The 27,487-nt window shown below is 41.6% G+C and overlaps 1 protein-coding gene across 1 annotated transcript; it reads right to left on the reverse strand.

Moving 5' to 3' along the window:
* Positions 1 to 79: 79 nt before the first annotated feature.
* wnk2 (WNK lysine deficient protein kinase 2) lies at positions 80 to 25,682 on the reverse strand. Its single transcript, XM_028575058.1, has 29 exons — positions 24,204 to 25,682; positions 19,809 to 19,981; positions 18,964 to 19,184; positions 18,030 to 18,187; positions 17,309 to 17,397; positions 16,871 to 17,090; positions 15,664 to 15,931; positions 15,093 to 15,329; positions 14,012 to 14,283; positions 13,472 to 13,594; positions 12,961 to 12,993; positions 12,631 to 12,642; positions 12,038 to 12,454; positions 11,223 to 11,834; positions 10,802 to 10,851; positions 10,520 to 10,682; positions 10,307 to 10,423; positions 10,050 to 10,220; positions 9,758 to 9,800; positions 9,485 to 9,646; positions 8,449 to 9,320; positions 6,487 to 6,592; positions 5,906 to 5,970; positions 5,182 to 5,771; positions 4,840 to 5,072; positions 4,462 to 4,692; positions 3,379 to 3,423; positions 2,978 to 3,300; positions 80 to 2,391 (listed from the first exon to the last, which is right to left on the reverse strand). The coding sequence occupies exons 1-29, from the start codon at positions 24,876 to 24,878 to the stop codon at positions 2,104 to 2,106; spliced, it is 6,969 nt and encodes a 2,322-aa protein (XP_028430859.1). The 5' UTR covers positions 24,879 to 25,682; the 3' UTR covers positions 80 to 2,103.
* Positions 25,683 to 27,487: the final 1,805 nt, after the last annotated feature.

Here is a 27,487-nt window from a genome sequence, read left to right on the forward strand (position 1 = left end):
ATGCGCTGTTTATGAAACAAGTACATGACGAATATTGTATGGTGTCAAGCAAAAATGAATTTATTATTTCTGTCTTCAAGTATGTACAGCTTTTGTGAAAGAGTACCGATCTGACAAGGTCAGGAAATGGCGGGGAGACAGGTGATACAGCAGCAAAAGGAACCATCAACCTAGCTTTCATTGCATTAAAGAGATCAAATACAGGAGTTACTGTGTAAAGCACAAAGGAAATAGCTACATAGATGTTCTCAAGAAAAATAAAAAATAATCTACATATCATCATGGAAAAATGTCTGTCTTCAAGACAAAATATTCAGGTTAAATCAAAATATTGTCACACTGTGCAAACAAGGAAGGTTTTTAAAAGCGACACTCCATCTGTCTTCTGTGGCTCTGGAAAGAGCTTTCCAAATTTTGAAAAATGACCCTGGTAATGTCAGCGACACTATTGAGTTGTATTATGGGAAATGTAGGTTCCAGCATTCCTGGAGCTTGACCCATAATCTGTCTGAATCATTACTCCAAACCTACTTCTTGACTACATAGAGTTTTTTCACCACTGCTTTGTCTTACCAAAATACATCAACACATTGATGCATTTAACAAACTATTCTTCAGAACGACATTTGCTAATAGAAGTTAAATAAGAGAAGTAAGTATTGAAAGTGAAAGAGTTGTTTTTGAGGCTGCACTATTGAAATAACTGATAGCGTAATGATTGTTGGAGGTCTTTGAATTAAGTCAGCCATAATACATACAATCAGCTGTATGAGCCAGATGATCTTGTGAGGCCAGCATTGAATAAACATAATTTAGAAAACCTATGCATTGTACAAATGAGATGTCAAACAGTTGTGGCTTCTCAATAATTCACATTCTTCGTGTGCCTCTAACATTGTCATATCATCAACATGTATCAAACAACACTCAGTAATCTCTTAAAAACCACAAAGGCAACCATATGTAAAGCTACAGACTGCATTAGTCGAGGTATGGCATAATTAGGATTTTGACTCGTATGTCGAGTCCTTTAGCCCTCCTTGACGTATGGTTTCAATGCCAGTTTCTCCTGTTACATCCTGTAACTCACCACATCGACCTGTGCACATTTAGAATATCAGTGTATTCATGCAGGCGGTGGAGCAATCCCACAAGAAAAATACTTCAGTGAACAAGATTTTGTTTTACAATCTGTGATATTTTATGAACTGCACCATGACCAGATTATAGTGTTAAATTATGTTTTGTTGCTAAATCAGATATGTGTCAATCCACATTCATTATTCAAATCACATACTTTACCTTTGGAGGTGAAAGCATACATAGAATATCTCGTGTCTGCTTTGGATCTAAATGCTTTTCTTCATAAAACTGAAACTGCAATTCAAGGCACTCTCACAGGTGTTTTTTCACCTGAAGATAAAATTCAAGTTCATTCAAATCTCTACAGGATATTTCAAGCGCTTGTGCTGGAAGCATTTAATCAATGAAAAATGAAAACTATCCTTGGACTGAAAAAGCAGAATAAAGCATCCAGTCCTAGTGACTGGGATGTCAAGTTTTCACAGTGATGGCATGATGGTGGCTAACAAGGTGTTGCATTAACACACATATCTGCAGCACCGACCAATGGATTATCTAATGTTAACTGTACAAACACAGGAGCTATGTACAGATTAACAATAATTCATATATACACACGGCAGCCTATATATATAGAGTGATATGAGCAACACAAACATGAACTATTTATATAAACGTACCATGAATGAACAGTACATTATGTACATTCAATGAGTGGTAAGGTACATTTATAAGTAATTAAGAAAATCATCTCTTGCAAGCCTGATTGGGGTAATTATACATATTTGAATGTACTACTACCATTACACTGCACTCAAGGATTATGTACTGTAATATGGACATGAGGTATGTTGATGCAATTTAAACAAATAACATAAAACTCAAGAATGGAGACAGGTATGTACATATAAATAAATACATGCTGGTTAAATGTATACAGCATATGCACATAAGATTGGCTAGATCTATAAGGACATTTCTTTTTTGGTAATGGAATTGGAAGACACAATGCTACTCAGGTTAGAGAGTCCTGGCTTTGGGGTCAGGTGGCTGACACGATGGAACTGGACCAGGGCTGGGGGCGTCCTGGGCTGAGGGCACAGCAGGAAAGGCAAAGACTCCTGAAGGAAGTGGGAATAGCAACCCAGGCCAGTGGCTATCAGAGAGAGGTGATGACAAGGCCCTGAATGGAGCAGGATAACTGGGATGGTGTCCTGTGGAGGGGTTGGTCATCAATGTTGACCCAGGGATATCAGGCCAAGACAGGGGAAGACTGCAGGACTCTGGACCTTGAGCTGTCCATGATACCTAACATGGTTAGATAATGGGCAAATATTGAACTACCTATTGGTGATTAACAGCATTTACACAATACAATAAAGTATGTAATCAAATTGCTGCCTAATAACATGTAAGACATTCAAAACTAAACTTTTCTATTTTCCAAAGCTTATAGTGTGTGTGTGTGTGTGTGTGTGTGTAAATGGTTTTTCATGTGTATGTATTTTTAAATGTAATTCTGCCTTATTCTAGGCAAATGAAAATGTTTTGTCAACGCCTATTGTTGTCTTCATTATCTAAACACTGTGTTTATATGCATGACCACTGTATCTCTTTTATGAACTAAATTATCTTAAAGATTGTTTAAAGCAACACTATGTAGCCTTTAGCCCTACAGGTTGTCTTATTGGAACTATAACTTGCACTACCCAATGCAATTTGTAGTTCCAATGAGACAACCTGTAGGGCTACCGTCCCCCTACAGGTTGTCTCATTGGAACTACAGCTGCAGCTAAAAGTTACATAGTGTTGCCTTAAGATTTTAATAATTTTGTTTCTCATGGCCGCAGGGCTGGTTAAACAAAAACTGGTACATAACTAGCATGAAACTCACATCTGAGGCACTAGTCAGCTGTCCACGTGTTCGAGGCACAACCTGATTCCAAAGCTGCTGCCCACTGATGCTCAGAGAGTTAGTGCGCGGCCTGTGGGTGACGATAAGAACCTCCTGGGCCCAGTCCTCCATCAGCCGCTGGAAGTCTTCAGGCAAGTTATTTTCATTGGCACTCATGGATGAGCCAGTGTATGAGCTTGTCTTGTTGTTGCTGTTATTGGCTTGAGCTTGGGCCAGTCCCATTACTGGCTGATGAGAAGGAGGTGTGGCACCGGTAGGCGGCTGCTGTGATTGATTGAAAGCCCCTGGCCCGGCTCCAGACCCTGAGGCGACACACATGATTAGACTTATATAAACGAACATTAATGTTTTTTTTAGTGAGACACTGTAATTCTACCTACTGTTGCCACGATCTTTGCCGAGACACAGTCGCTTCAGTGTTGACCCTATAAGACAAAAAAGCCTTTATACAAATGTGCATTTCCAATAGCTGGTAAAAATGTTCAATAACTGAATGCAGTGCAAAACAAAGCTGCTGAATACTGCCACAAAACAAAGAACCAAACTAAAACCAAACTAACAGAAAAAGCAATCAGTCCCCTGAAACAACACAGTCCATTTATTAGCAAAGTCATGCAAGTGGTCTGGGTGAGAGCCATATCAAAGTGCAGTGTTGGAGTATTAGAGAGACAGAGATGAAAAGGAGAGAGAGAGGTTAAAAAGAGATGAGAGATTAGCAGTGTTATAGCACATCGGGGGCCTATGTGGCATGCAGAAGTCCATTGCTCAGTAATGCATGGTGGATAAGTGGAAAAATGGGTATGTTATAAAGTGGACAAATAGCACAAGCATCACTTGAAATGTGAGATAATGCCCATTACTATTTAAATGAACCTTGATTATCCAAACCTCAAGCTTCTGAAATGAGTTAACTTGTCCAATAAAGAGGAATGAGTATAAATCATTCTAGTGTTTACAAAAACAAACATTTAATCAATCATAATCTTTACTTTAACTTCAATTTTACATTACAGGGGTTTGAATAAGCAATATACTTCTGAGCAAGCAAAAATACAAGATAAAGGCAAGTGATAAGAACAAGATGAAGCGAACCAGCAGTGTTGCAGAATATTTGGAAAAGACAGAAAAAAAGATATTTAGTGAGCTAAAAGTATAGAAATTGATGATAATAATAATGGAAACCAAAACAAAATGAAGCTATGGGGGAAGAGAAGAGATACAAACAGATAGACAAAGACACAGGCCCACTGAGAAATCTAGCTCGTGGCTTGCTACTCGATTTATAGGTCACTCTCTCAGATGTTTGAGGGTAATTAGACCAGCCTGTAGAGGAGTATAATCAAAAAGGGAGAAGACACCTGGGTAAGAAGAGCGTTCTCTGGTGAATCTACATGTTTACAGCATAATATTAGTGGAAAGACTGTTCAGCTAAGCTAGCTCTGTTGTGTAATGCTGGTGGTCACCTTGTCCTGGTGGAACTTGTGTGCCGGTGCCATCTTTGTGTAGTCCAGCGTAAATATTATCAGAAGACAAAGAGCCCTTGAGGGAACAGGGCTGCTGAGTCTGCACAGGCTCTGAGGTTGAGCTGGGAAGGTGGCTGGTGCATGACCGTGCCCTGCCGTGAGTAGGGACAGACCCTTTGGCTGGAGAGCCATTTAAACTCACTGTGGGCTCACTTGTACCTGTAGCAGCACCTGAACACACACACACACACACACACCCACAGAGAATCAGGAATCAGGAATCAGGAATCAGAAATAAGGTATCAGGTATTAAGAATCGGAATGGTCCTGCTGTAAATATTCAACTTATAATAATGGCCATTCTGAAAAGTTACTCACTTGATCTGCTGGAGTCACTAGTCTTGGTTGTGACATTCCTAAATTGTTGAACCAGAGGGCTGAGAAGTTTGCCAGGCTTCAGCCTGTGCTTGCTGGACCTCTTCCTACGGCCAGCATGTGGTGCAACGTGTGAGAGACCCAGGCCCGTAGGCGGGGCTTTGCCAAGCCGGCGATACAGTAGCTCCACTTCCCCCCGCTGATGGGCCTGCAGCTCAGAGATCTCCCTCAGATGTCTGATGGGATGGAGGCAGGAATATACTGGTCACTTACGAGCTAAATGACAAAATATTTTCATGTTAAGACACTAAATGAGGCCAAAAGCAAACCAGCGGCTACACTTACTTCTCCCTGAGTCTCTGTAATTCCCTCTTCATGTCCGAGTCCTCCATCTCTGAGTCATTATCGCTGCTGGCATAGGCCGAGCCATGCACGCCTCCATGCCTACTTGGTGAGTCAGAGCTCTGCACACTGCTGCTGCGCCCTGAACGACGGAGGAAGGCCACAGCCCTCTTCATGAGGTCACTTCCTCTGCGCTCAGAGCGAGTATGTTGAGACGGGGTGGCAGGAGCCAGCTTTGCAGGGCTGCTCTCAGCCCCCGAGTCTGAGGAGAGGAACCGAGCATGAACTGTGACATCCACAGCGACAGAGTTGGAGGTCAGGGCGCGAGGCAGGGAGCCCCGCTTGGCCATGGACGGAGGTGTGTCCAGGTAGAAATCAGGCGGGGCAGAGTAGCGGCTGCAACGTATCCTCTGTGTAATGTCATCTTCAGTGCTAACCACAGAGAAACGACCAATTGTGGTGGAAGCAGTCATGGCCTCAGCCTGGACGTGGTCCTCGCTGTATCCTCCAGGGTGTGCCGGTGAGGCAGCACTGCTCCAGCTCCTCTGCTTCACATCTTGTCTGTTGGCCACTTCAGGAGGAACAGCGATTATCTGCCAAAAGCAAAGAACAAACTGGGTAAATACAGGGCATCATGTGTTGTTTCTGCAACAGCAAATGCAGTTGAACTAATCTGAAAGACAATTCATGTTTCCCCTAAAATGTGAGGAAAATCTCCCTTTTGTACCTTAAAGCGGCCTCTTGTTCCAGAGCAGGAAGCAGAGTGAGGGACTTGTTTTCTTGACAGGGAAGCTGCAAACATATCCACAATGGGCCACACAATTAATCGCAATTTTATCGCAATTTTATCGAAATCAAAATATGAACTAGTGCAATAGCCACATTGCAGGGGGGCGCGATATTTGTTGGCAAAAAAAGGCAAAATATGCATCAAAGCTTTCTAAATTAAGTATTGTGGTGCGGCAGAGATGTCCCAGCCTACAAATAATATCCTACAGACTAAAGAAAAGAAAATTGTTTGGTAAAGATCCTCGCAAAAAATCACACTATGATCATTTAAATGTTTCAATTTTTCAATGAAAATGAGAATACTGATACAAAAATTATCATTCCCTCCAATATCGTGAATCATATCGCAATTGCAATATCAGTCAATATAATCACAATTAGATATTTCCCTCATATCGTGCAGCCCTAATCCACAACAATTAAAACTGAGGCCCTGCAGTTAAAAATAAAGGTTAAATAAAAAAAAAAAAAGGTAATGATGTCACTCTTGTTAGATACATTTGTGTGTGCTGTACTTACCACACACGGCTGAGTCACTCAGTGTGCTTAAACTATCCATTCTCTCTGGAATTTGAGGCTGAAAGGTGACATGATGAGAGATAAACAAAAAAGAGACATTAGAAAACTACAATACAAACCATTTATCACTGTCTTATTATATAACTGTTAATAAAGAGGTGATATTTAGATGTCTCACTAAATATTTCTTGTGAAATCTTACTGTAGCTCGTGTAAAATTAGGCAGTGCAGTTGTTCTGGAAATCCTTTATGCAACTAAAATGTATTTACATGTATCCTAATGACTCACAGTATAGTTCATTCTATTTGGAATGCATCTGGCAATATATCAAATAAAACATTAATTGGTAAACTATGTGTGAAAAAAATTATACTTTCTAAAAAGTATTTGGGGAGTCCTTCCCTACATGCAAATAGTGCTATTATAATATACTGCATTTTAGTTTAATGTATGCCACAGTATGTTCATTCTGCCAACTGATTGACAGGTATTTTAATACATAGAATAACATTAGACAACTACTAACTGTAAAAGGTTTGTTTATACCAGTAATGTCTGTAAAAATATAATAAATATAATATCACCCAATTTTCCCCAGCAGAAATTTACTAAAAACTAAGTGGACCTGTGGTAAAATTATTTAGTCAACTTCTGTTTTTTAAGGTCAAGAATTACAGTAAATCTCACATTTTAAGATAATACATTTCAATTCCAACTGTATGTGAATATACCGGCTGAATTTTAAGTTGCATAAATCATGTATAAAGCAAGAAACGGACTATTAACAGGTAATATTCAGTGTTATTCAAGTTATTTTTTGATAGAGAGGGGGGTTATAATTTAATGGATACGTTTAATTTCAAGGTTCTAGCTGTTCGCACGACTATAAAAAGTCAGTGCATTACAATCAGTGGTGTGAAATTATGGAATGGTCTGAGCACAGAACTAAAGCAATGTCCAAACATAATCCAGTTCAAAAAAAGGTTCAAAGCTACTATTTTCAAAAGACATAGTAAAGAAGGAGGCCTTTGCAATGTATGTTCATTGAGGTATGTGTATGTTTGTGTATATAGACTGTATATATTATAATAGATAAATGGGATAAATATAAATAAGATATACCAGTAAATTTGTGGTAATAATTTACTTATATTATAAGTTAGAGAAATGTGGTGGTATAGATCCCTGTGACTCATCCACTGGGAAAGACGTGTGTGGGGATAACGGGGGCTAAGTTTGAGCTCTGGCTGGCTGGGCATGATGAACACTGGGTTGCACAGAGCTGTCCACAGGCTCCAGTGATGTCACTGACTGAAGGGTCGGGGGAGCAGACACAGGGGGAGACAGAGTAGCTAAGAGGAGAGGGTCTGTGTTGGACATTATTGGAGGGCTATGTAAATGTACAGTTATGTATGTATATGTGTGTATGTACGTGTATGTATGAATGTCGATATATATCTGTATATGGATTGTACATTCAAACACCAAATTGTATATAGTTACATGGGAGTGTTCCACAGTACTAAGGGTCAGGAATGGAAGTTATATTGAAAATAATATATAAAAATAAATAAATAATTATAATTAACTTATTAACCTATTATTAACTTATTTGTATGTACAAATAAGTACTTTGATGTTTTGTTTGGTTTATTTTTGATGTGTCTGAAATAAATTTCTTCATTCATACTGCAGAATTATTACCTCCGCCAAGGAGGTTATGTTTTTGTTTCTGTTTGTCTGTTTGTTGGTTTGTTTGTCTGTCGGCAAGTTTACGGAAAAATTACTGGCCCAATTTTCATGAAATTTGATGGAAGGGTGCGTTCCTGACTGGAAAAATTCACACTGCATTAACATTGTGAGTTAGGCCAAGCTTGGCAGAGGTCTGCGCTCACCAAGTGCATTTCTAGTTTATTAAAGTGATTTATATAGTTTAAGAAGTTACTGATTATTGTACTTGCCAGCTGTTCTCCTGCCCTGTAGCGTCCCTCTCCCATCGGCCCTGGCGTGCTGTTTCCTGACCCTCCTGTGGCGCTGTCTGGACCAGGAGGAGACTGGATGTACTCTGTGCCATAGCCTGGTGTCTCTGCAGCACTGCCTGATGGATACATGGGAGCATATTCCTGGTAGAGCAAGTTCCTTAGTTTCTCATCCAGTGTTTTTATGGTGCTGTCCACAAAGCCCCCTCGGCCCAGTCGTCCTTCGCCGTCTGACTCAGCGGGCCCTGTGGCGGGCTGGGATAGCGCTGGGCTCTGGGGTAGTGAGGATACTTTGGTCCCTCCCACGCTGGAAAAAGGTTGGTGCAGCACCACAGGCTGCTGTGGGCGCTCGCTGCGTGCTGCGGAGGCATAGGACACAGAGAGTGGCTCTTTGGCTGGAACTTGATCCTGGAGTGGAAGAGGAGTGAGAGGAGACCCACCCTGTAAACCGCTCACATCCAGAGACAGGGGCATGACCAGAGGGCAGCAGGGCACCTCGTCAGCCACAGAAACATGAAATGTCACGTCGGGAATCTGCTGAGCTGCATGGGTCGGGGAGATGGAGCCCAAAGGGGATCCCTCTGACTCATCCACTGGGAAAGACGTGTGTGGGGATGACGGGGGCAAAGTTTGAGCTCTGGCTGGCTGGGCATGATGAACACTGGGTTGCACAGAGCTGTCCATAGGCTCCAGTGATGTCACTGACTGAAGGGTCGGGGGAGCAGACACAGGGGGAGACAGAGTAGCTAAGAGGAGAGGGTCTGTGTTGGACATTATTGGAGGGCTACAGAATCCATACATATCATATGTGAAGCCTCCACTTCCACCAGACATTGTGGAGGACGACCCCTGTTCTGCAGGAGGAAAAAAATGAAGATGAGAGAAAATTATAAAAAATAATTTAAGTAACCATTGCACACAAGAGCTGTAGGATGTCTTCCACTGCCACAAGGTAGTGCTATTGTTCAATGAAGCTGTCAAATGTTGTGCTAAAATTGCTCTGTAGAAACGAAGTCACCTCTGGATGCAGAAGGCCTTGCAGTGCCACTGTCAGGAGGCTGGGTGGTGGCTGAACTCCCCGGAGACTGTGTAGCTGTACCATCAGATGGGGTCTCCTGGCTGGATGTGGGCGTCTCCTCTACAGGGCAGATTATGAACCATCTCTTTCCTGTATGAAGAACTGCAATCCAAGAGTTCAGACAATTACTAATTAATTAATTAAAAAGTGAATAGGACATGCAAAAAGGAGGCATACAGAAGGATACATTTTTGAAAGAGATAATTGTTTTACCATTCTGCTGATAGACAGGCTGAGGTGCTCCAGGCTGCTGACTCTGCAGACAGTAGACAGACGTGAGCTAAATCAATATGCTACTTGCCACTCTGTACTCTAAATTAATGTATAAGCATGTTTAATGTATCTGTACAGACTATATTCATATATATATATATGTATATGTATGTATATATATATATATATATATATATATATATATATATATATATATATATATATATATATATATATATATATATATATATATAGCACACAAATAATCAACCCCCTCTTACCCCCCTCTTACCTCTCCTACCAGGCCCTCACAAATCTGGCCTTGTTCAGGACTACAACTCAAGGCGGAGGCCCTTTCACCCTCCATGTCTTCATTCAGCATGTCTTCAGCTTTATCCACAATGTCCTTTAGCTGGTCAATGAAGATCTCCTTCTCTAAGAGTAGGATAAACCCATTCTCTACCTGCAAGCATTCAGTTTTAAAGATGTTATACAATACATATAACCAATTAATGAAATAAACGGCAAAGTTTAAAAGGTTCAACTAACCATGTACGTGGTAATTTCCTCTGGAGCATCACCATCCAGATCAAATTTAAATGTCACCATTTTGTGATTGTGAGTCTCCAGTTGGCATTCGACCATTTTATCACCAGTGTTGCAAACCTGTGTGGGTAGAGGTGACACTTTACAATCAGACACATCAAATGTTTAAGACATTGTAACTTCAATTGCCAAAATAATGACACCACCATAACTCACATTCAGCATGCTCAGTTTGGGTTTGCTGATCCTTTCTTGACGGGAGCGAGTGCGAGCAGACTTGCGGTGGTGTTTCCTGGGTTTTCCGTCCCCCTTCCCTCCACTAGCCAAGCAGTCATAGCCGTCACTTGTTTCCTTACCAGATGCCACATCAGAGTTGAGACTATAAAAGGAAAACATGTAAACACTTCATCACCTCTTGGTTGGTGACACATTTTCATCACAGAAAATTATAACAGAATCTATAAAGAGCTGGAAGACAGTGGAAAACTTGACACGCACCTGTCATAAGCATAATTAGGTAAGAATATGGGTTTGTCCTGAAGCACATCCTGAAGACAGAAAATTGGGCAGATGCAAAACAGTTTTATAAAGAATGGGTTGTTGCAAGACTGTATAATAGTCATATTAGTGTAGGTGTGTGCTGTTAGCTTTTGACCTTAGAGGGATATGTTAATCTCAACTGGAGAGGCTGGTTTTGAGATGGGATGGAGGAATTAATTGATGTGAACATAATTTGAAACACAGCCTGGGGTTTGAATAAGCTTTATGAGTAGACATTACTGATGCAGGGACAATTTACATACCGCAAATGTAAATGCGAAATGATTATGCATATGCAGATAGATCAATATACACAATATATTACACAATTGTACACATTTTACACATTAAAAAGTACAAACTTTGGCTTTATTCCTACCTCTACACAGTGCTCTTGTTGAAGGGTGTTGGATGCAGATGTTGACTCAAAGTTTTGCTGAGCTGTGGCCAGGCTGGCACACTCAGACACTGAGACTACTGTCTGGATGCCAGCAGGCTGCAGAACTGGAGCTGCAACAGGAGCTGTGGCTGGCCGCATGACAGGATTGAGAGCAGAGCCTACACCTGGGACAGATGTCTCTGAGCTTGTAGATGAGCCTTTTGGTGATTCAAAAGTGAGACCTGATGCAGAGACTGGTGTTTGAACTGGGGCTGAGGCAGTGGTGTGCACTGCTGTTGGAACTTGTATTGGGACTGAAGTCGGGGCATTAACAAATGTTGAAGCTGGAGTTTGAGGCATGACTCCAGCTTGAGCTGATACTGAAATCAGTGGTTGGTTTTGTGCTGGGGCTTGAGTTTCAAATTGGGCTGTAGCTGAGATTGAGGCTGGGGCTTGAACTGTAGGAGCAACATTTAAGTCTCGGCCAGCTGCAGAAGTTTCTGCATCTAATCCGCTTCCCCAGTGAGGAGTCTGAACAGCAGGCAAGACAGGGTGGACCTGAGCCAAAAGGTGAACATCTCCCAAATTATCCTGTGGTGCAATCATCTGTACCTGCAAGAAATACCACATTTAGGTGTTTAGGTGTTGTTCATCAGTTAATACAAATATTGCTCACTTCTAAATCCGCAAATGCATGCCCTGCATGCATTATACACACAATTAAGACACATTACTACCTTATTATATTATTTATAATAAGGTGATATTATTTCCATTACGCAACCACAACAGTGAGAACTGAGCCGAATATTCACCTGGACAGGTGGCTGAGCCAATTCCTGCTCAGGGTAGGGGGCGGGGTATGGGGTGGGTTGTACCTGGGAGAGAGGTAAGGGATGGGTGGTATGGAAGCTACCAAGGTTTGTCTGACATGTAAGAGGACCGCCCTTCTGGGGCACTGCAGGAGACATGGCCATGGCAAAAATTGGCATAGGGAGTGCCACATTGGGCACGTGCTGAGGTGTGGACAAAGGGGTCTGAGGGGTGCTGAGAGTGGGTATAGAGGCCAGGGTGGCATTAAGGGTCAGAGGAAGGGAAGGATGGTGGGGTGAAGGTGAGTAGTGGGAGCTAGACATAAAAGGGCCACTGCTGCTGTAAGCACATGGCAGAGGAGATGAGGGGAAGGGAGAGGGTGTGAGGCCCCCTATTTGAACAGGATATGGTGAGGGAAACTGAGAAAGAAGGGAAAATGATATAAAATGAACAAATACGAACTAGTCGATAGAAATAACATTCACACAGGCCCTTTATGTATGATTCCTGTAACCCATACTAACATTAGTAGGATGTTTCTACCAAATTATCTACCTTAGTTTGATCTTGTGTTTCTAATGCTACCACAACGCACCTGTGTGCTGATCTGCAGGGGCAGGAGAGGGGGAGGAGTACTGGACACTGACTGTGGAAAACTGGTAGATATGTCAGGAGGACTCAGGTGAGAGGTAGGCTGGTCAGCAGATAACAGCTAAGGAAGGAAATCAAACATTTGTTTTCTACTTTGACTGGCGAAAAAGCTAATACTGAATTAAACTGCCAAGATATGTTGGTTTAAAATCTCCAATTTAATAAAATTGTGCTGCAGAGCAGATGTACTTATTGTGATTCATTTATTCTGTATGGTTTGCAGTATATGTAATGCAGCCTGCAGTTAAGTTCAAGACATTATGTATGGCTGTACCTGGGAAAGGACAGCAGCTGGTTGGAGATGGCACTAAAGGGAGGAAAGACAAATGGAAAGAAAACAAAAACCACATGAAAAGCCATTTACACACACACACACACACACACACACACACACACACACACACACACACACACACACACACACACACACACACACACACACGCACACACACAAATATACAGTATGTGATTTATGCATTTAAAAAGGGGAAGATGCACAGATGCTCTTTGTACCCACCTCACACAGATACCCTACAAATAGTGTGCTTTCAGATAGCTGGTACCACTAAATTGCGCATTAATATCCTGTAAATTTTCATGTTCTAGTTAACTATAGCATAAAACAGTTTACACTGTAGAGTAAGTAATTTTGGTGGTCAAACAAACATTAGGAACCGTTAATAATTATCTCTTGGTGACCTGCAAGGGGTGACTTCCAGACTTTTGTCTCCTAATTCTGCTTTTCGTGTCTTACTACAGCTGTTGCCAGAGTATGCATGCAGTACCTGCTCCTGGCTGGGTTGGGCAGTAAGCTGTGGCTGTAGAGTGGGGTCTGCAGCTGGGAAGCTCTGTGCTGTCTGTCTACTCTGGTGCACAATAGGGGCTGGTGTAGCTGGAGCAGACTCTGTCTGTCAGAAACACATAGGAAAGATCACATTTATTGGACCCTGTTTTTAGGTATAATATGACACACAATGATGTTTGTGTATTTGCTTCAACTTATTAAGCTCAAGGTTAAAATGTTGAGTGTCAAAGCACGGGTAGTCATGAGCAAGAAAGTAGAGAGGGATGTTTTTAGCAGGTTTAATAGGGCAAGCTAAAATGGAAAAGGGAAGTTAAAGCATTAAACTGCCATACTGCCATAAACTGGGCTTGCGCATTATTTTGTACGCTGCCACACTAAAAAAGAGACCTTATTTTGGATTAGGCAGGAGCAGAGACATGTGGAAATACCAGAGGAGCAAAGCAGCTGGCAGAATCATGAAAGCTACAGCAGGCTGCTGCTGGCAAGTTTAGCCTACATGAAGCCTCCTTTTCTAACCTACCAGTGGATCTGGTCTGCCTTCACTGGCTGTCAGTGCTGATAACAGCCGATTCCAGTCCAGATTTGGGCGAGAGAAGAGTGGGACATCAAGACTCAGCCTCTTGTCTATATGCTCAACTACTGAGGAGGTAGTACCCCCGACCTGCCCCTGCCTGTGCATTGGATGATTAGCAGAGAGGGTGGGGGAACTGGTCCTGCGACCGACGATGTGATGGAGACAGTGGTTGAGAAGAGTGAGATCTCCACCTTCATACAAACTCCGTGGAAGCACAACTTGTGAGGGTGGGGAAAGATGTGAAGGGAAAGTCACCAGGGTTGGTTGACTGTTTGATGATGGGGAAGTGGGTGAGTCCAAAAGAAAAGGAAGAGTGACTGGAGGAGAACTTGCCAGATGAGGAGATGTGGGTGAGCCTGGCTTTGAGACTGAAGTTAACTTTCTGGCAGATGTATGCATGTGTCCCAGAGATGCACCTGCCTTTGACTTATCCCTCAGAAGGAGAGACATGCAAGCCTTGCAGTGGCGGTGGGGCTGTGGGCTACGTGGAATGCTCAGACGGAGCTCTGAGGGAGGTTGTAAATTCAGGGGAAGGAGAGGTGAATTGTAATTACTTGCTGAGTCATGATGAGAGTGTTGATGTGGGGGTAAGAGAGGAGATAATAATGATGGATTCTGGGCAGAGTTAGAGGACAGGAAGTCTGTGGCATGCACTGAGTTTTCTGTGCTTTTTGTTGAAGCCAAATCCTGTGACGGACACAGACTGGGGCTTTTATTCATGGTCTTAGTGAGATAGTGTTTCCTACATTGTAACGCCTCAACCAGGGGGGCGCTTCCACGCCTAAAACACACTGCGCTCTCAGCGATGAACAGGTCATGACATACAAACGGATCACTGTGGTGACGCTGATCAGGTATCATTCCAAAAAAGAAAATAAAATTGTTGTTACAACTCAGAAAAACCAAATGAAGAATATAAGAAAGTTGCCACAAAAATAAGAAATGATGTCACTCACTGTTTGAGACTGATAAGACCCCTGGTGCAGTTGTGCTGCAGGTTGATGATAGGCCCCAGGATGCAGCTGACCTGTGGTTTGCTGGTAGGATCCCTGATTTAATTGAGTGGATGTTTGTGTGTAGTTTTCATGAGAGGCCTGTGCTGTGGGTTGCTGGTAGGGCCCCTGGTGCAGCTGAGGGTCAACCTGTGCAAGAGGACTGTAGATCACTTGAGTTGTGGAAATGGGCTCTGTAGGTGACTGGTAGGTGCCATTTTGCTGATTGCTTAGATCATCTAATTGCATGGTAGAGTTCACTCCGCTGTCAGCTGTAATAACAGAGTGAATAAACATTATAATTCACAACGATGCCCTCTACAGGAAGGACAGACAGTGAGGACAGAGATGGGGGGAGGGAAACAGTGAAGTAGCATCTCATTCATTCAAATTCAAAAGCTGGGTGATTATGTCTCATTGATGATTAATAGGTGTTGCTTGCACGCTGCAGTTGACCTTTTCTCATTTACATTCACAAATACCAATTTAACCATTTTAAGGCATGGTCAGTGTCATTTCCTGTCAATGGGTGAGAGAGTTCTAACAGTAACACTGAGGTTTTATGATATACGATACAGTCATGTGCTTCTAATTGCAAGTTCTCACATGGGGCAGACGTGGTGGCTGGCACGGTGCAGATCAGGGTCTGCTGCTCCACCTCTTGGTCCTCACAATCTGTCGTAGCTAATGTGGGTGCCTGTGGTACAACGGTACCGGGCACCTGCAGTAGGTTCTGCTGTGGCTTCTTCACAGCTGCCTCGCCATTTCCTGACGAGACCGTTCGCTCCCTCTTCCATTTAATGAGAGCCACACGGTCCCGGATGGACTTCCCGACTACCTTCACATCACAGTCCAGGAAAAAACCTGATTCCACCTACAAGACACAGGTAAGATGCTTGCTGCAGCTCAGAACAAACTGAGTCATGGTTTTAATTCAACACCTTATGTAATCAATCATCAAATCTACACTCTATTCTTTCCCTGAACAAAGAGCTGCCTTTTCATGACTTCTCATGTGTTTGCATGGAAGAGCAAAGATCAACTGATCAGTTGTTCTAGTTTCAATCAATATAGTACATCCCTCAAGCGTATGATTACCGACATGACCACTTACCAACTCTTAGTTACATTACACCTAATTAAAAGGGCCCAAGATTGTGTTCTAGAGTAAAGACAGCTATATTATTACAAGACACTTCTGTAATTCACTTCCAATGTAGAGAATGATAGTACACAGTAATAATTATATCTAAAGACACCTCATTGCATATATATATATATTTGTTTTTGTTCTTATAAGACTTATCACAGGCAAAATTTGAAATTATGTTCAAATCACCATCCAGTGTTTGTTTTTAACCAGTTTAATCTGTTTTATCAATGGGAGTTAACTGTAACGTAGCATAAAGCAGTATTGTTACTATGGTTACCTGCAGCTTAATATTTCTTGTGCACTGAATTAGAGCTATTTTTGAAGTGTCAATGGATTTTAACAAACACAAGCCAGCCAAACAGAAATTAGTATTTTCTAAGGCTATGGCCGAGACGAAAAATGAAGCTTGTGGAACACAAAGTGAAGTCTGGCCTGTACCAACACAAAGCCAAGGTCATAAGAGAGCGGAGACATAATATAGAAAAAGGGAACAATCCTTTCCTTGGAACACCTAATTTACCTGGTTTCAGACATTTGATCGCTACCCACATAGTAAAACATAAATAATGGTGTAAAGAAAAAGTAAAACTCTACAATTACTGTCTGTGTATATTCACCAAAGTACAATGGTTCTTTCAGTAACTTCAAATATTTGTTTACCATTTCTTGTGCAACAACCTCTGGTACCTCATTCACCAAGTCAAAGGAAAATTCAATGGCACCAGTGTCCTTGTACTTCCCCTTCAGCTTTTTAGTATCCTCAACCCACAGCTTCAGAGCAATGGATGATTTCTTCCCATCATCTTCTTCATTAAGCTCCACCCTCACACCTGTATCCTCTGCAAAGAAGGCATGATTCAGGAGGTCCTTGATGGAGTACCTGCAGCAAAAACACAAACACCAGCTACTGCCCTGGGCTATAGGTCATAATGATAGTGTAATGTTGCACACAGAAACATGAACCGTGTCAGAGCCAAATACAGGCACAGACGGCACACTGCAAGAACAGAAACAAAACAACACGGTGTTAAGGTAAGGATCATACAAAATGCATCATGAGCCCCACCGAAGCCCCGCCAAAGGTCCTGCTTTACTTACCTTTCTTCCCATCTGTGGCAGATACATTCCCCAATTATTTCCTTAATTTCTGGGTCACTGACTTTGCTGTAGCTGGCAGGTTTCACCCCCTGCAAAACAAATTAGCATAAATATGTCTCAACTCACCAACTGACACACTCAAAACAGCAGTACTTCTGTCTGCAGTGTCAAAAAACATAAATTACAGACTCTCCAAAACACATTTTCTCCCAGACACCTCAACTCTGGGGATTAAGAACATACTGCTGTACAAGAGGACATTTGGGGCTCTGGAAAAATTAGTTGAGGGCTTAGTCAATTCACAAAAGATTCAAATTATAATAACTGATTCATTGTAGGAGGAAACATTTGCTGGTTAAAGCAAGACTATGTAACTGCTGAAAAAATAAATAACACATTCTTTTTCTTAAAAATTAAAAGTTTTCCTAATTCCTAAGAAATAAAACACACCCTTGCTCAATTTAATGCAGCTAGAGCCTTATTTGCTCTGGTATGACCAGTAGCTTCGCTGACTTAATGACTCTTAAGATCTATTTTAAAGATATTTTATAAGCATGTTGCTTTGATTTAGAAGGTGACAGAGAGGAAAGGGGAGAGAGAGGGGAAGACCTGCACCAAGGGGCCAGATTTGAACCCGGACTCAGCCTTAATAGTACACACTCTACTCGATTTTGAGAACATTTAATAGCAATGAGTTTAACAGCTTTAAACGTGAACTCACACTGGTGACTTTGCGGTAGATCTGAGCAGCATTTTGACACTCAGAGTAGGGATATTCTGAGGTGGCCATCTCCAGCATACACATCCCAAAGGCGTAGACATCCACAGACTCATCATAGTGCTCCTCGTACATCTCTGGGGCCATGAACTCTGGAGTGCCTAGAGAATTAATGCAAGAGAGGGAGATCAATTATACAGTCGCATGCAGTCATCGGTGTGTCATCCTATTTCAATGGGATCAGTACCAGAAACCTGAGCTAGTGCCATTCAAATAGCCTACAGAACAAACTGATTTTGAAACACAATTTTATAATTTAGAGTTTACAGCATAATCAAAATGTCTGTATTAACAATAAAAGGGGTCACTCGTAGTAACAAACTCAGAGAGATATTACGCAACCATCAGTCCGACTTTACTATTTTGGTACTTCTCTCATCAGTGTTGTTTTTGGCTACAGCAGGCAGCTGTTTTCTGCCCCACTGTGCACCAAGGATTCACAATATTGGGGGGGGGGTGATCATTTTTGTATCATTACTCTCCTTTTTATTGAAAAATAATTAAATTAAATTAAAGGCCTTTACCAAACAAAGATGTTTTCATTTTAGGCTGGGACGTCTCTGCAGCACCACAATACTTAATTATATTTGCCTTTAACAAATATTGATCAATACTGAATTGGATATTGCACTAGTCCATATTGCGATTTGGATAAAATTGCGATTAATTGTGCAACCCTAATATTAGTCTTACATACATCAGGTTACAAGAGTCACGATTCCAAATTAATGCTAATGTTGCTCCGTATCAACACGTTTGCCGTATCGACCTAAACAGTGACAATGTCAGAGTGCCCAAAAAGTCAGTTGCTGCGAATTAAAATAACTTCTGTCACAATGCTATATAACAGTGTCTTGCCAACTAGCTGATGACTAACCAATAACACTTTTAGCAAAGGAGGCCCTCTTCAGTGTTGCCAGGCCCAGATCTCCTATTTTGACAGAGCCTGTGGGACCAGTGATGAAGATGTTGTCACACTTCAGATCTCTGTGGATGATTGGAGGAGTCCTTGTGTGGAGGAAGTGGAGGCCTTTGAGAATCTGCCTGCACCAGCTACGAAGAACTTTAGGTTTCATCACCTTAAAACGCTTCAGATATCTGTGGGAGGATAGAGATGTTCCAGACATTCTAGACATTTGCTATTCGAAAAACATTGAATGGTAATAGACAAATTGAAATATCACGGTTTGTCTTTACTAGTCACTGTGTTGATACAATGTTCTCAATGAGCTGGTACAGTGTTGCAAAATAGTATTGCTTTCATTAAGCATCATCTGCAAACACACAGTCAATATGAATTTGACTATTCTATTCTCAAAGTAATCTCTTCCTTTTGACTGCCTTTTTGCCATTGTGTTTATTAAATAACTTTGAGCAAGAAAAACAATGTTAAAATTACAACTATTTTACAACTTAATTTGTATATCTTTCAGTATCTACAGTCTATTATTAGATTTAGTGTAATGGTGTCATTCAATTGGTATGCAACTTGATACACATGATGTAGACAGTCTAATGGCCATTACTGTAAGGTTGTTGTAAACTGACTAATACAAGCAATAAGAGACTAATCTTTGCGATCAGTGATTTACAGTTGAGTATAAGGTTGAAAAGGACACATACAGTATGAGCTAAAATGAGCATACCAAGACATCTCAAACATAGCAATAAAGACAATTATAGAAAATGTTGTTTTTTTTGTATTTTCATATTGACTCTCACGTTTTTAGTGTCCCTGAGGTCATTAGCTCTGTCACCAGAACGATACACTTCTTCCCTTTAACGGGGGATTCCCAGAAGTCATAAAACCGCACGATGTTGGGATGCTGGAGAGCCTTCAACATCTCTGCCTCCTCTTTGAACCTCTGTCTCTCAGCTTTGGACAGTTTCCGTTCCTGGGGAAAATGGAGAAAGACATTTATTTATTTTTTAATAAGAAATAATATTTTCCAAGTTCATCCACTCACTTTCTTTCAGTATTCTGGAGCCTTATCAGAGGAGAAGCTTCAGCAGTGGTCAATGTGTCCAAATTTAACAAGTTTGAGGGGGCGCTGGAGGAGGAAGGAGGGGCTGAATCATTGTCATTTTCAGTGTTTTTCTTAAATCAAATGGTAATGGAAGTTCCAATCCCTTTTCCACCACTTTTAAATAATAGTCTGGATTTTCTCTGTTCAACCTCCCTGTGGCTCATGTTTAGAGTGAACACAACCCTGGCATTTTGAATGAGTGAACATGGCGGTCTGAACCATTTACTCTTTTTTAAGCACTACTGTGATTAAAACACCTCACAGCTGAATGCGTGAAATCCTGACTCCAGATAAAGTAAAATCCTTATTTAATCTGATGTTGTGATACAGAGACAGACACATCTGTCATGACAGATAAACAAAAGATTAAATTGCATTTTGAAACAGTAAATGTTAAATGTGACACAAAAAAGCCTGAGTGAAACCCTGTATACTGGATCAATATTTTGGACCCTGCCTTCCCTGAACTGTTGTATAAATAGTCAAAGAACTGACAGCGAACCTCTACATTTCTGTTTCTCTCCAGTCAGCATGGCAGACTGAATGACCTCTGGATTTTCTCTCCTGCTGTCTCACTATAGACATTTTAATGATGACAATGAGGGTGCATTTATTGTTTTAAATGTCTTGGATACACAATAACCTATACTGCATTACTTGGCATTGATTATTGATTGATGCTGGGGAATCAGATTTCATTCACAGCCCATAGTGACTTATGCAGTGTGCAGCCTAATGCGTCTTAGATTACGAGCAGCATTGTGAAGGATACGCCTCCCCGCTTTCACAATGCTGATTCTAATGTATAACCAATATATTACAGTTCATATTTCTATATTCTCATCTCTCTGTTCATATTTTCTAATTAGTTTACCTACAGATTATCAATGATTCCTTGCAGAGAGAAGATCTGAACAGGGTGTGGCACTTACAACAAAGAATCTGCTTTAGTGAGTCTTCATTTTGCACACAAAGACTGTATAAAAATGAATAAACAGCACTGACATTTGTATATAATGGAGTGTGGAGTGGTGAAGACATAACGCTGCAATGAATATAAATATAGAACTCTTGTTTTGCTGTGTATCAAATACTACAAGTCTTACTCGCTGTCCTCAGCTGAACCCTCCCCCCCCCACCCCCCATTCCCTCTCTCCTCTCTCTGTGTCTTGGTGCAGAGGGCTGCATCAGCAGGATTCACTCTCCAGACACTTCTGTGTGCTAATACCACATGGATATAAATCCATGTTTAGCATTCATTACTAAGCCGTCAAACAAGACTAATAATGTGCAACAGTGAGACGCAGATCTCAAAGTGGTTAGGTGTTCTGGCATTTTACTAAATTATGTAGCATAATTTACTAATATCGGATAAATAAATCACTCAACAGATGTTTAATCATCATTAGTGGATAAATAAGTGACAAGACTAGCGCCCTGGTTTGCTCAACTAGGTTTGCTCGACACCAGGCACCGGCTACTCTTCAAATCTGTCCATGTTTTCTGCTGTCTCACTCTTAGTCCTACCCGCAAACACACACTGTATACAGACAGTGGCATTTTGTGAGCGAGGCACAGAGGCTCTGAAGGGCAAGGTCCTCATCTCCAGGGACAGAATGGTTGAATCATAACTAGATCTCCCCTAAGAATCTTCTTAGACAGGAAAACACGTGCACACACACACACACACACACACACGTACACACACGCACACACACGTACACACTGTACATATGCACTTATTGTAGAGATAATCATGCATGATAATGCCTTTTCTGATACATATTTTAAAATGTACTCTTGAAACTTCAGTTAATAATTTAGAAGTGTTTAAAAAATACTAGTTAGATGACAATAGATGACAAGAACTACTGAAAAAACTTTAAGGAACACTTTTAGTTTTACTCCTATATGAGCAATAGTTTTACTCAACCCTGCGTTATTAAATTAAAGTTACAAAAGCCGTGAAGCAAGGCTTAAATGTGGGATCTAACCAAGATACTCAATGAATTGGGGGCTCACTTTGTTAATTGTTACAATGGTTAACTGAAGTTTCAAATCCAAAATAGCCTCATTGCATTATGTATATTATAGTGCGTATCAACAAAACAGAGAACTTCAGTTTAAAATGTGCCTCATTGGAATCTAGACCTGTGTTGTTGCCAACAAGAGCTGTGAGATACATAAAACATTAAGTAATAGTGATTTAATTTTATGTCTGAACTTGCTTGAGTTGTGCTGTGATTTGTATTACTTATTCCCTCAGGCCTGATGGGGTGAACCTGGATTCTGCAAGAGTAGGAAGACAAAAAAAAGCTTTGGCTCTATTCGTTCTGAAGCCACACTAAATCTATAAAATCCTGCTGCAGGACTGCGCCTCAAAGTCACAAACGTCTTTCTCATTATGATCATTTAAAGTAAATCAAAGGTTCCTAAATGTAGCCTGAACCAGCTTGCATTGTTGCCCCTACAAAAATTCTAAACGCCAGTACACAAGAACCAGCCACTGACTAAAATAAAGCTGCTAATAAAAGTTTGGTCGAAAAAAACAGCATACTGCAGGAAAAAACATGATTTTGACTTATTGGTTGTTTATATACTTAAGGCAGTACAATAAACATGCCTATACAGGAATTAATTCAATTCAGTATTTTATAAATTCTTAACAATAGTAAAGCTATAGCAAAGACGTGATCTACCTGTTAAAACAGTGGCTGAACCAATTAACAGGGACATTTTCCTCACATATCAGAACCTTTTAAAAAGACAGACACACAGAAATCTAAGTCTGCACGTGTCCACAGTATATTCCTTGTCTGTCCCTCTGTTTTATTGGAAAATACTGTATAATTGTAGTAATAGTAGTATGATACTTCATTAAGTGTTCTCAAATGTAATCTTGGGCAGTTTTTTGCTCTAGACAGACACAACCGCTGTCTACAGGTCTGTCTACGGGCTAATCTGTATATCACATGCATAGCATCTTAACTGATCATTAGATTACCGCACACACAGATTAGTGATACAGTAAACAGTCACTGCTATGAGACTATGTGTTTATATTAGCCCCGGACTAATTAAAGTGTGTAAATAAATGTACCTGCTGACACTAAGGCTGAATACTGTTTAGGTGCAAGATTTGAATTACTTTGATTTGATTCAATTCTAATTCAAGAAAGTATATAGCGGAAACGGAAAATACAGACGTCTTATAAACATCTTCGGGTGACACAAAACTAAATGATGGAAACATTTAGGCTCAGTATTGTGAGAAGGAAAGCTGGTGCAATGTGAGCGCTGACAAAAAGTAAAAAGCCACATGAATGTCTTTTCCTCCTCACTCTTCCCTGTAACGATACTTTGAACTTGTGCTCAGTCCCTCGGTGAGAACAAATACTTCAGTGATGGCTCATTAAAAAATCCATTACAGATAACAGAATGGGGTACCGCAGTTTCTCATCTGCGTGCTGTACAGCATAACACTTCCGCAATATGAGATTATAAAAACAATGGAACAGAGATAACAAACCTATCACCAATAAGAAAGTATGTCACACAAATGCCTGTAACTGCTGACTGGTTCATCAATTTCAACTTGCTCCTGAACTGGCTGAATCTAGTAAGAGGGGAAGAAGAAAAGGCAGGAAATAACCCCAATAATACGCAGAAAAATCTGACAATAATTCATATTCACTCCTGGATGTTAAGGCACCTGTGAGCCGGAAATGTCATTTAAGCATTGTAAAGTGCCACGGACCCTTCAGACAATAACACCATTTTACCTGAGAGACCCCAACCTAAGAGTTTGTTAGATATGATCTGTTACCGGTCTGGTTAGATGTGCACGTCACTGTTTCAACTTCAAATGAATGAAGTAACAGTGTAATAAAGCCAGTCCTTTGTTTTCTGGGGAATCAAAACACATCCAGCAAGATCCCTGGGTTCCCCCTGACCAAATGTTGGCAACCTGTGGCGACAAGGCTGCAAACTGACAAAAGACTGACTTTTTGGGCCTACACACAGTCCTTTATAACTCAGATAATAAGAATATAATTGGTTGATGTTGGACCTGCATCATCAATAAACCCACCTGGAGTTCACACCATGCCACTTCGACCCAGGTGTCGGTGTCCAGACCTTTATAGACGGTCTTGAAGGACCCTCTCCCCAGCTCAATGTCAAACTTGAGGAAGCGCCCCCCAGGTGAAGTGGACACAGCCTTCGTCCCGGGCTCCTCTTCGTTCTCGTCACTTCCTGCTTTACCTGTGACATCCGAGAGCGCAGCCTCTACCATTGGCTCGGACTGCCTCTTGTCTCCCTTCTCCTCGTCGACGCTCACGCTCCCCGTGGCGCTGTCCTTCAGCACCACCTGGCTCTCCGTGCTCGAAGTGTCCGGGAGGCCCACACAGGTTCCGTGCAGAATCCGGGTCCGATCAACGAGTGTCCGCAGGTCAATGTGGGGCACCGGGCTGATGTTGGCAGACTCCACCGGCGTGTCAACCGGCTGATGCTCCTCGCTGTCTGACACCCACAAACTCCGCCGAATGAACCTCTGGCGGACCAGCGCCCGGTAGTCTGTGTATGGGTATGCGCTGGGGTCACTTGCTCCTCGCAGGGCTGCGTTTTGGATGTTGACATTGTGGTCTGTCCCATTCTGATAAATAGGCCTACGGGCATTTGCATTAATGTCCGAGTCTAAATTGGGTGCTGAGGAAAATGTGGATCCCAGTGGCGGATCGTTGCTTGAATGATCCGCCGAATCCATCCCAGGTAAAATGTTAAGCACTTACCGGCGACATTGTGCAGGAAGAATGATGAGCATGCTCCTCTCCCGGTGGTGGGATTTGCCTATAGCCTACCTGCAACACTCGCATGCAGTGACGCAGTTCGCCCGATCAGGATATATGGCCTTATGCCTTGAATTTGTTTAGGACACAGAACACTACCACAAAATGTCTAGCTTTGAGGATGCGCGCATTGCTCTTTGCCACCTCACGCCCCGGTCCACCTTGCTGCAATACAGCACCGAGCTATTCAAGTTAAGCCTGATGTCATTGCCAGTTGAACCTATAAGCTAACGAACACAGTTCCCTCCACATTGCATAAGGTTGCCGCTCCAGCCCAAAGTAGCCTATAGAAATGTGATTAGTTCCGCAGAGAAATCGCTGGCCTACAGCGGTCAGGACAGGATGTTTAGTCTGTGCCGCTCACTAATCCATCTTTAAACACATCACGGGATGCCCAAGTGCGCAGCTGTCATACCCTGTAGAGGCTCACTCATCCGGACTCTGTTTGATGCAAATAAATAGCAAGTGTTCCGTGTGAAAATCTGAATAAGTTCAGAGAAGTGTGACCTCGTCTTCTCTGCACTGTTCCTTTAACTATCCTCGCGTACTTGTTTCCTCTCCATGGTGCTGTCCTGGAGAGTGCAGGATGGACAGGATCGCTTATCAGATAATGCTCACTGCGGCACAGTTTCCCTCAGGTTGAATCAGGCAGCTCTCAACGCGTCTGTCGTCCAGCTGATGAGGCTGTTGTCTTCCTATGTTTAATTTCTTCCAGGTTTGGGATAACTAGAATATTTCACGGCACAACCCACGCCCCTAGCAACAACACGTATCCAATAACTCAGCACGCTTTTAGGCGGCACCCTCAGCCTCCCGTGACACAGGACCACACCACTGTCCGCCCTCATCGTGACGCTTAAGCTTCCAGTGGGAAGATGTCTGTCAAAGCCTCCAACCAAAAGGGACGCTGCTAGGAAGTATGGGCTACCGGATAAGACGCAGCGGACCCCATCTTAGTATTGTACTCCTCCACATGGAGCCCGTGCAGGAAGGCTGATGAATGCGATACCTTCAGTAGTTAAGAATGTGGAGTGCTTTGCCCAGTGATTTCTCCATAAAACAGTGCTTTCAATGAATTTGTTTTTAGAATTTTCCAAAAAAATATTCTAGGCCTATTATTGTATGAGCAATAGCTTTTTGTTTCATATTGTAGGCTAATTTAAATAGGCTATTATTATACTATACTTTTCCTACTTTCTTAAATCCCTGCACACTTCAAGTGTTACATTATTCCATGTGAGTTACTTTGTGAAATAAATAAATACAACGTTAAGTACTCTGTTTAAATCTTATTACAACAAGGAAAAAAAACAATGAAAGAAAGTCTATTTAAAAAAGAGGGCGGGGTGCAATAAGACCGCGTCTTTTTAATGCTTTTTATTTTTTGTAACATAAACCAGTTTGATTAGCCTGTGTGTTAATTTGTGATTGTGTCATACCAAAGAGGTATAAACCCACAAAGACCACCTAAATAAAGTTGCAGTGTCCTGCATCACACCATTTATTACAGGCACTCAAAGAGTTCAAACACTGAAGCTTTTAAAGTCTGCCCATGTTGTGCAGATTTGTATCACCTTTACAAATACATAAAGTAAGTATAGGCTATGGAATAAATAAAAAGGTTGCGGATTTTAAAGGGGTGATAGAATGATTATATAGGGTATTTCACACTGTTCCTTGTGATCTCCTAATGGGGTATGTAACATTGGTTGGGCTGAAAATGGCCTGGTTGATATTTTATTGGCCCTTATGCATCCCTGTGTTTTGGCCTTTTTTGTAACAAGAGCTTTTCTTCCAAATATGGTATGCTCATGAATATTTAGATGAGCTGTGCGCTGAGTGGTTGAGCGAATCCCCATACACACACATTAGAGAACCGACAGAATCTCATATTCCAGAAACTGCAATGTTTCGTTAACAAATTCACTTCTGAGACTTTTTTATGCGAGAAATCAACTATATAAAGCTCAAATATGGGCTGTTTTACGAAAATTTATGATTAATTGCAAATTTGGTAAGACGTGTCAGACTTTAGGAGCTCCACACAGTCTGACGAGAAAGCGGCAGCCTGCTGGGCTCCATACCCAGGGCAAAGTCACCCTTTGTGGATTACTGCACTACCGGGGCTCCGCGGAGCTGGGCGGCTGCCGGCATAACTAGAATATATTTACAGTTTGAATTTTCGTCACGGCACTTATATCACAGCTACCCCAATGTCTTACAAAGCTAACCGTTGTGTCCAATTTAAATTTAAGGCATTTTTATGAGCGTGAGGGGTCTTGTTAGAAGGAGCATCTAGCTAGCTATATGTCCCATTCAATACAATGGGAAAAGATCGCGGCTAGCTAGCTACACTTTTGGCATAACTATAGTATATTTACAGTTTGAATTTTGTCACGCCACTTATATAACATCTACCCCAAGGTCTTATAAAGCTAACCATTGTGTCCAATTTCAAATTAAGGCATTTTCAATACAATGGGAAATGATTGCGGCTAGCTAGCTACACTTTCGGCATAACTAATAG

Source organism: Perca flavescens, chromosome 4 (genome assembly GCF_004354835.1).
Source record: "Perca flavescens isolate YP-PL-M2 chromosome 4, PFLA_1.0, whole genome shotgun sequence".
Classification (NCBI taxonomy): Eukaryota; Metazoa; Chordata; class Actinopteri; order Perciformes; family Percidae; genus Perca; species Perca flavescens.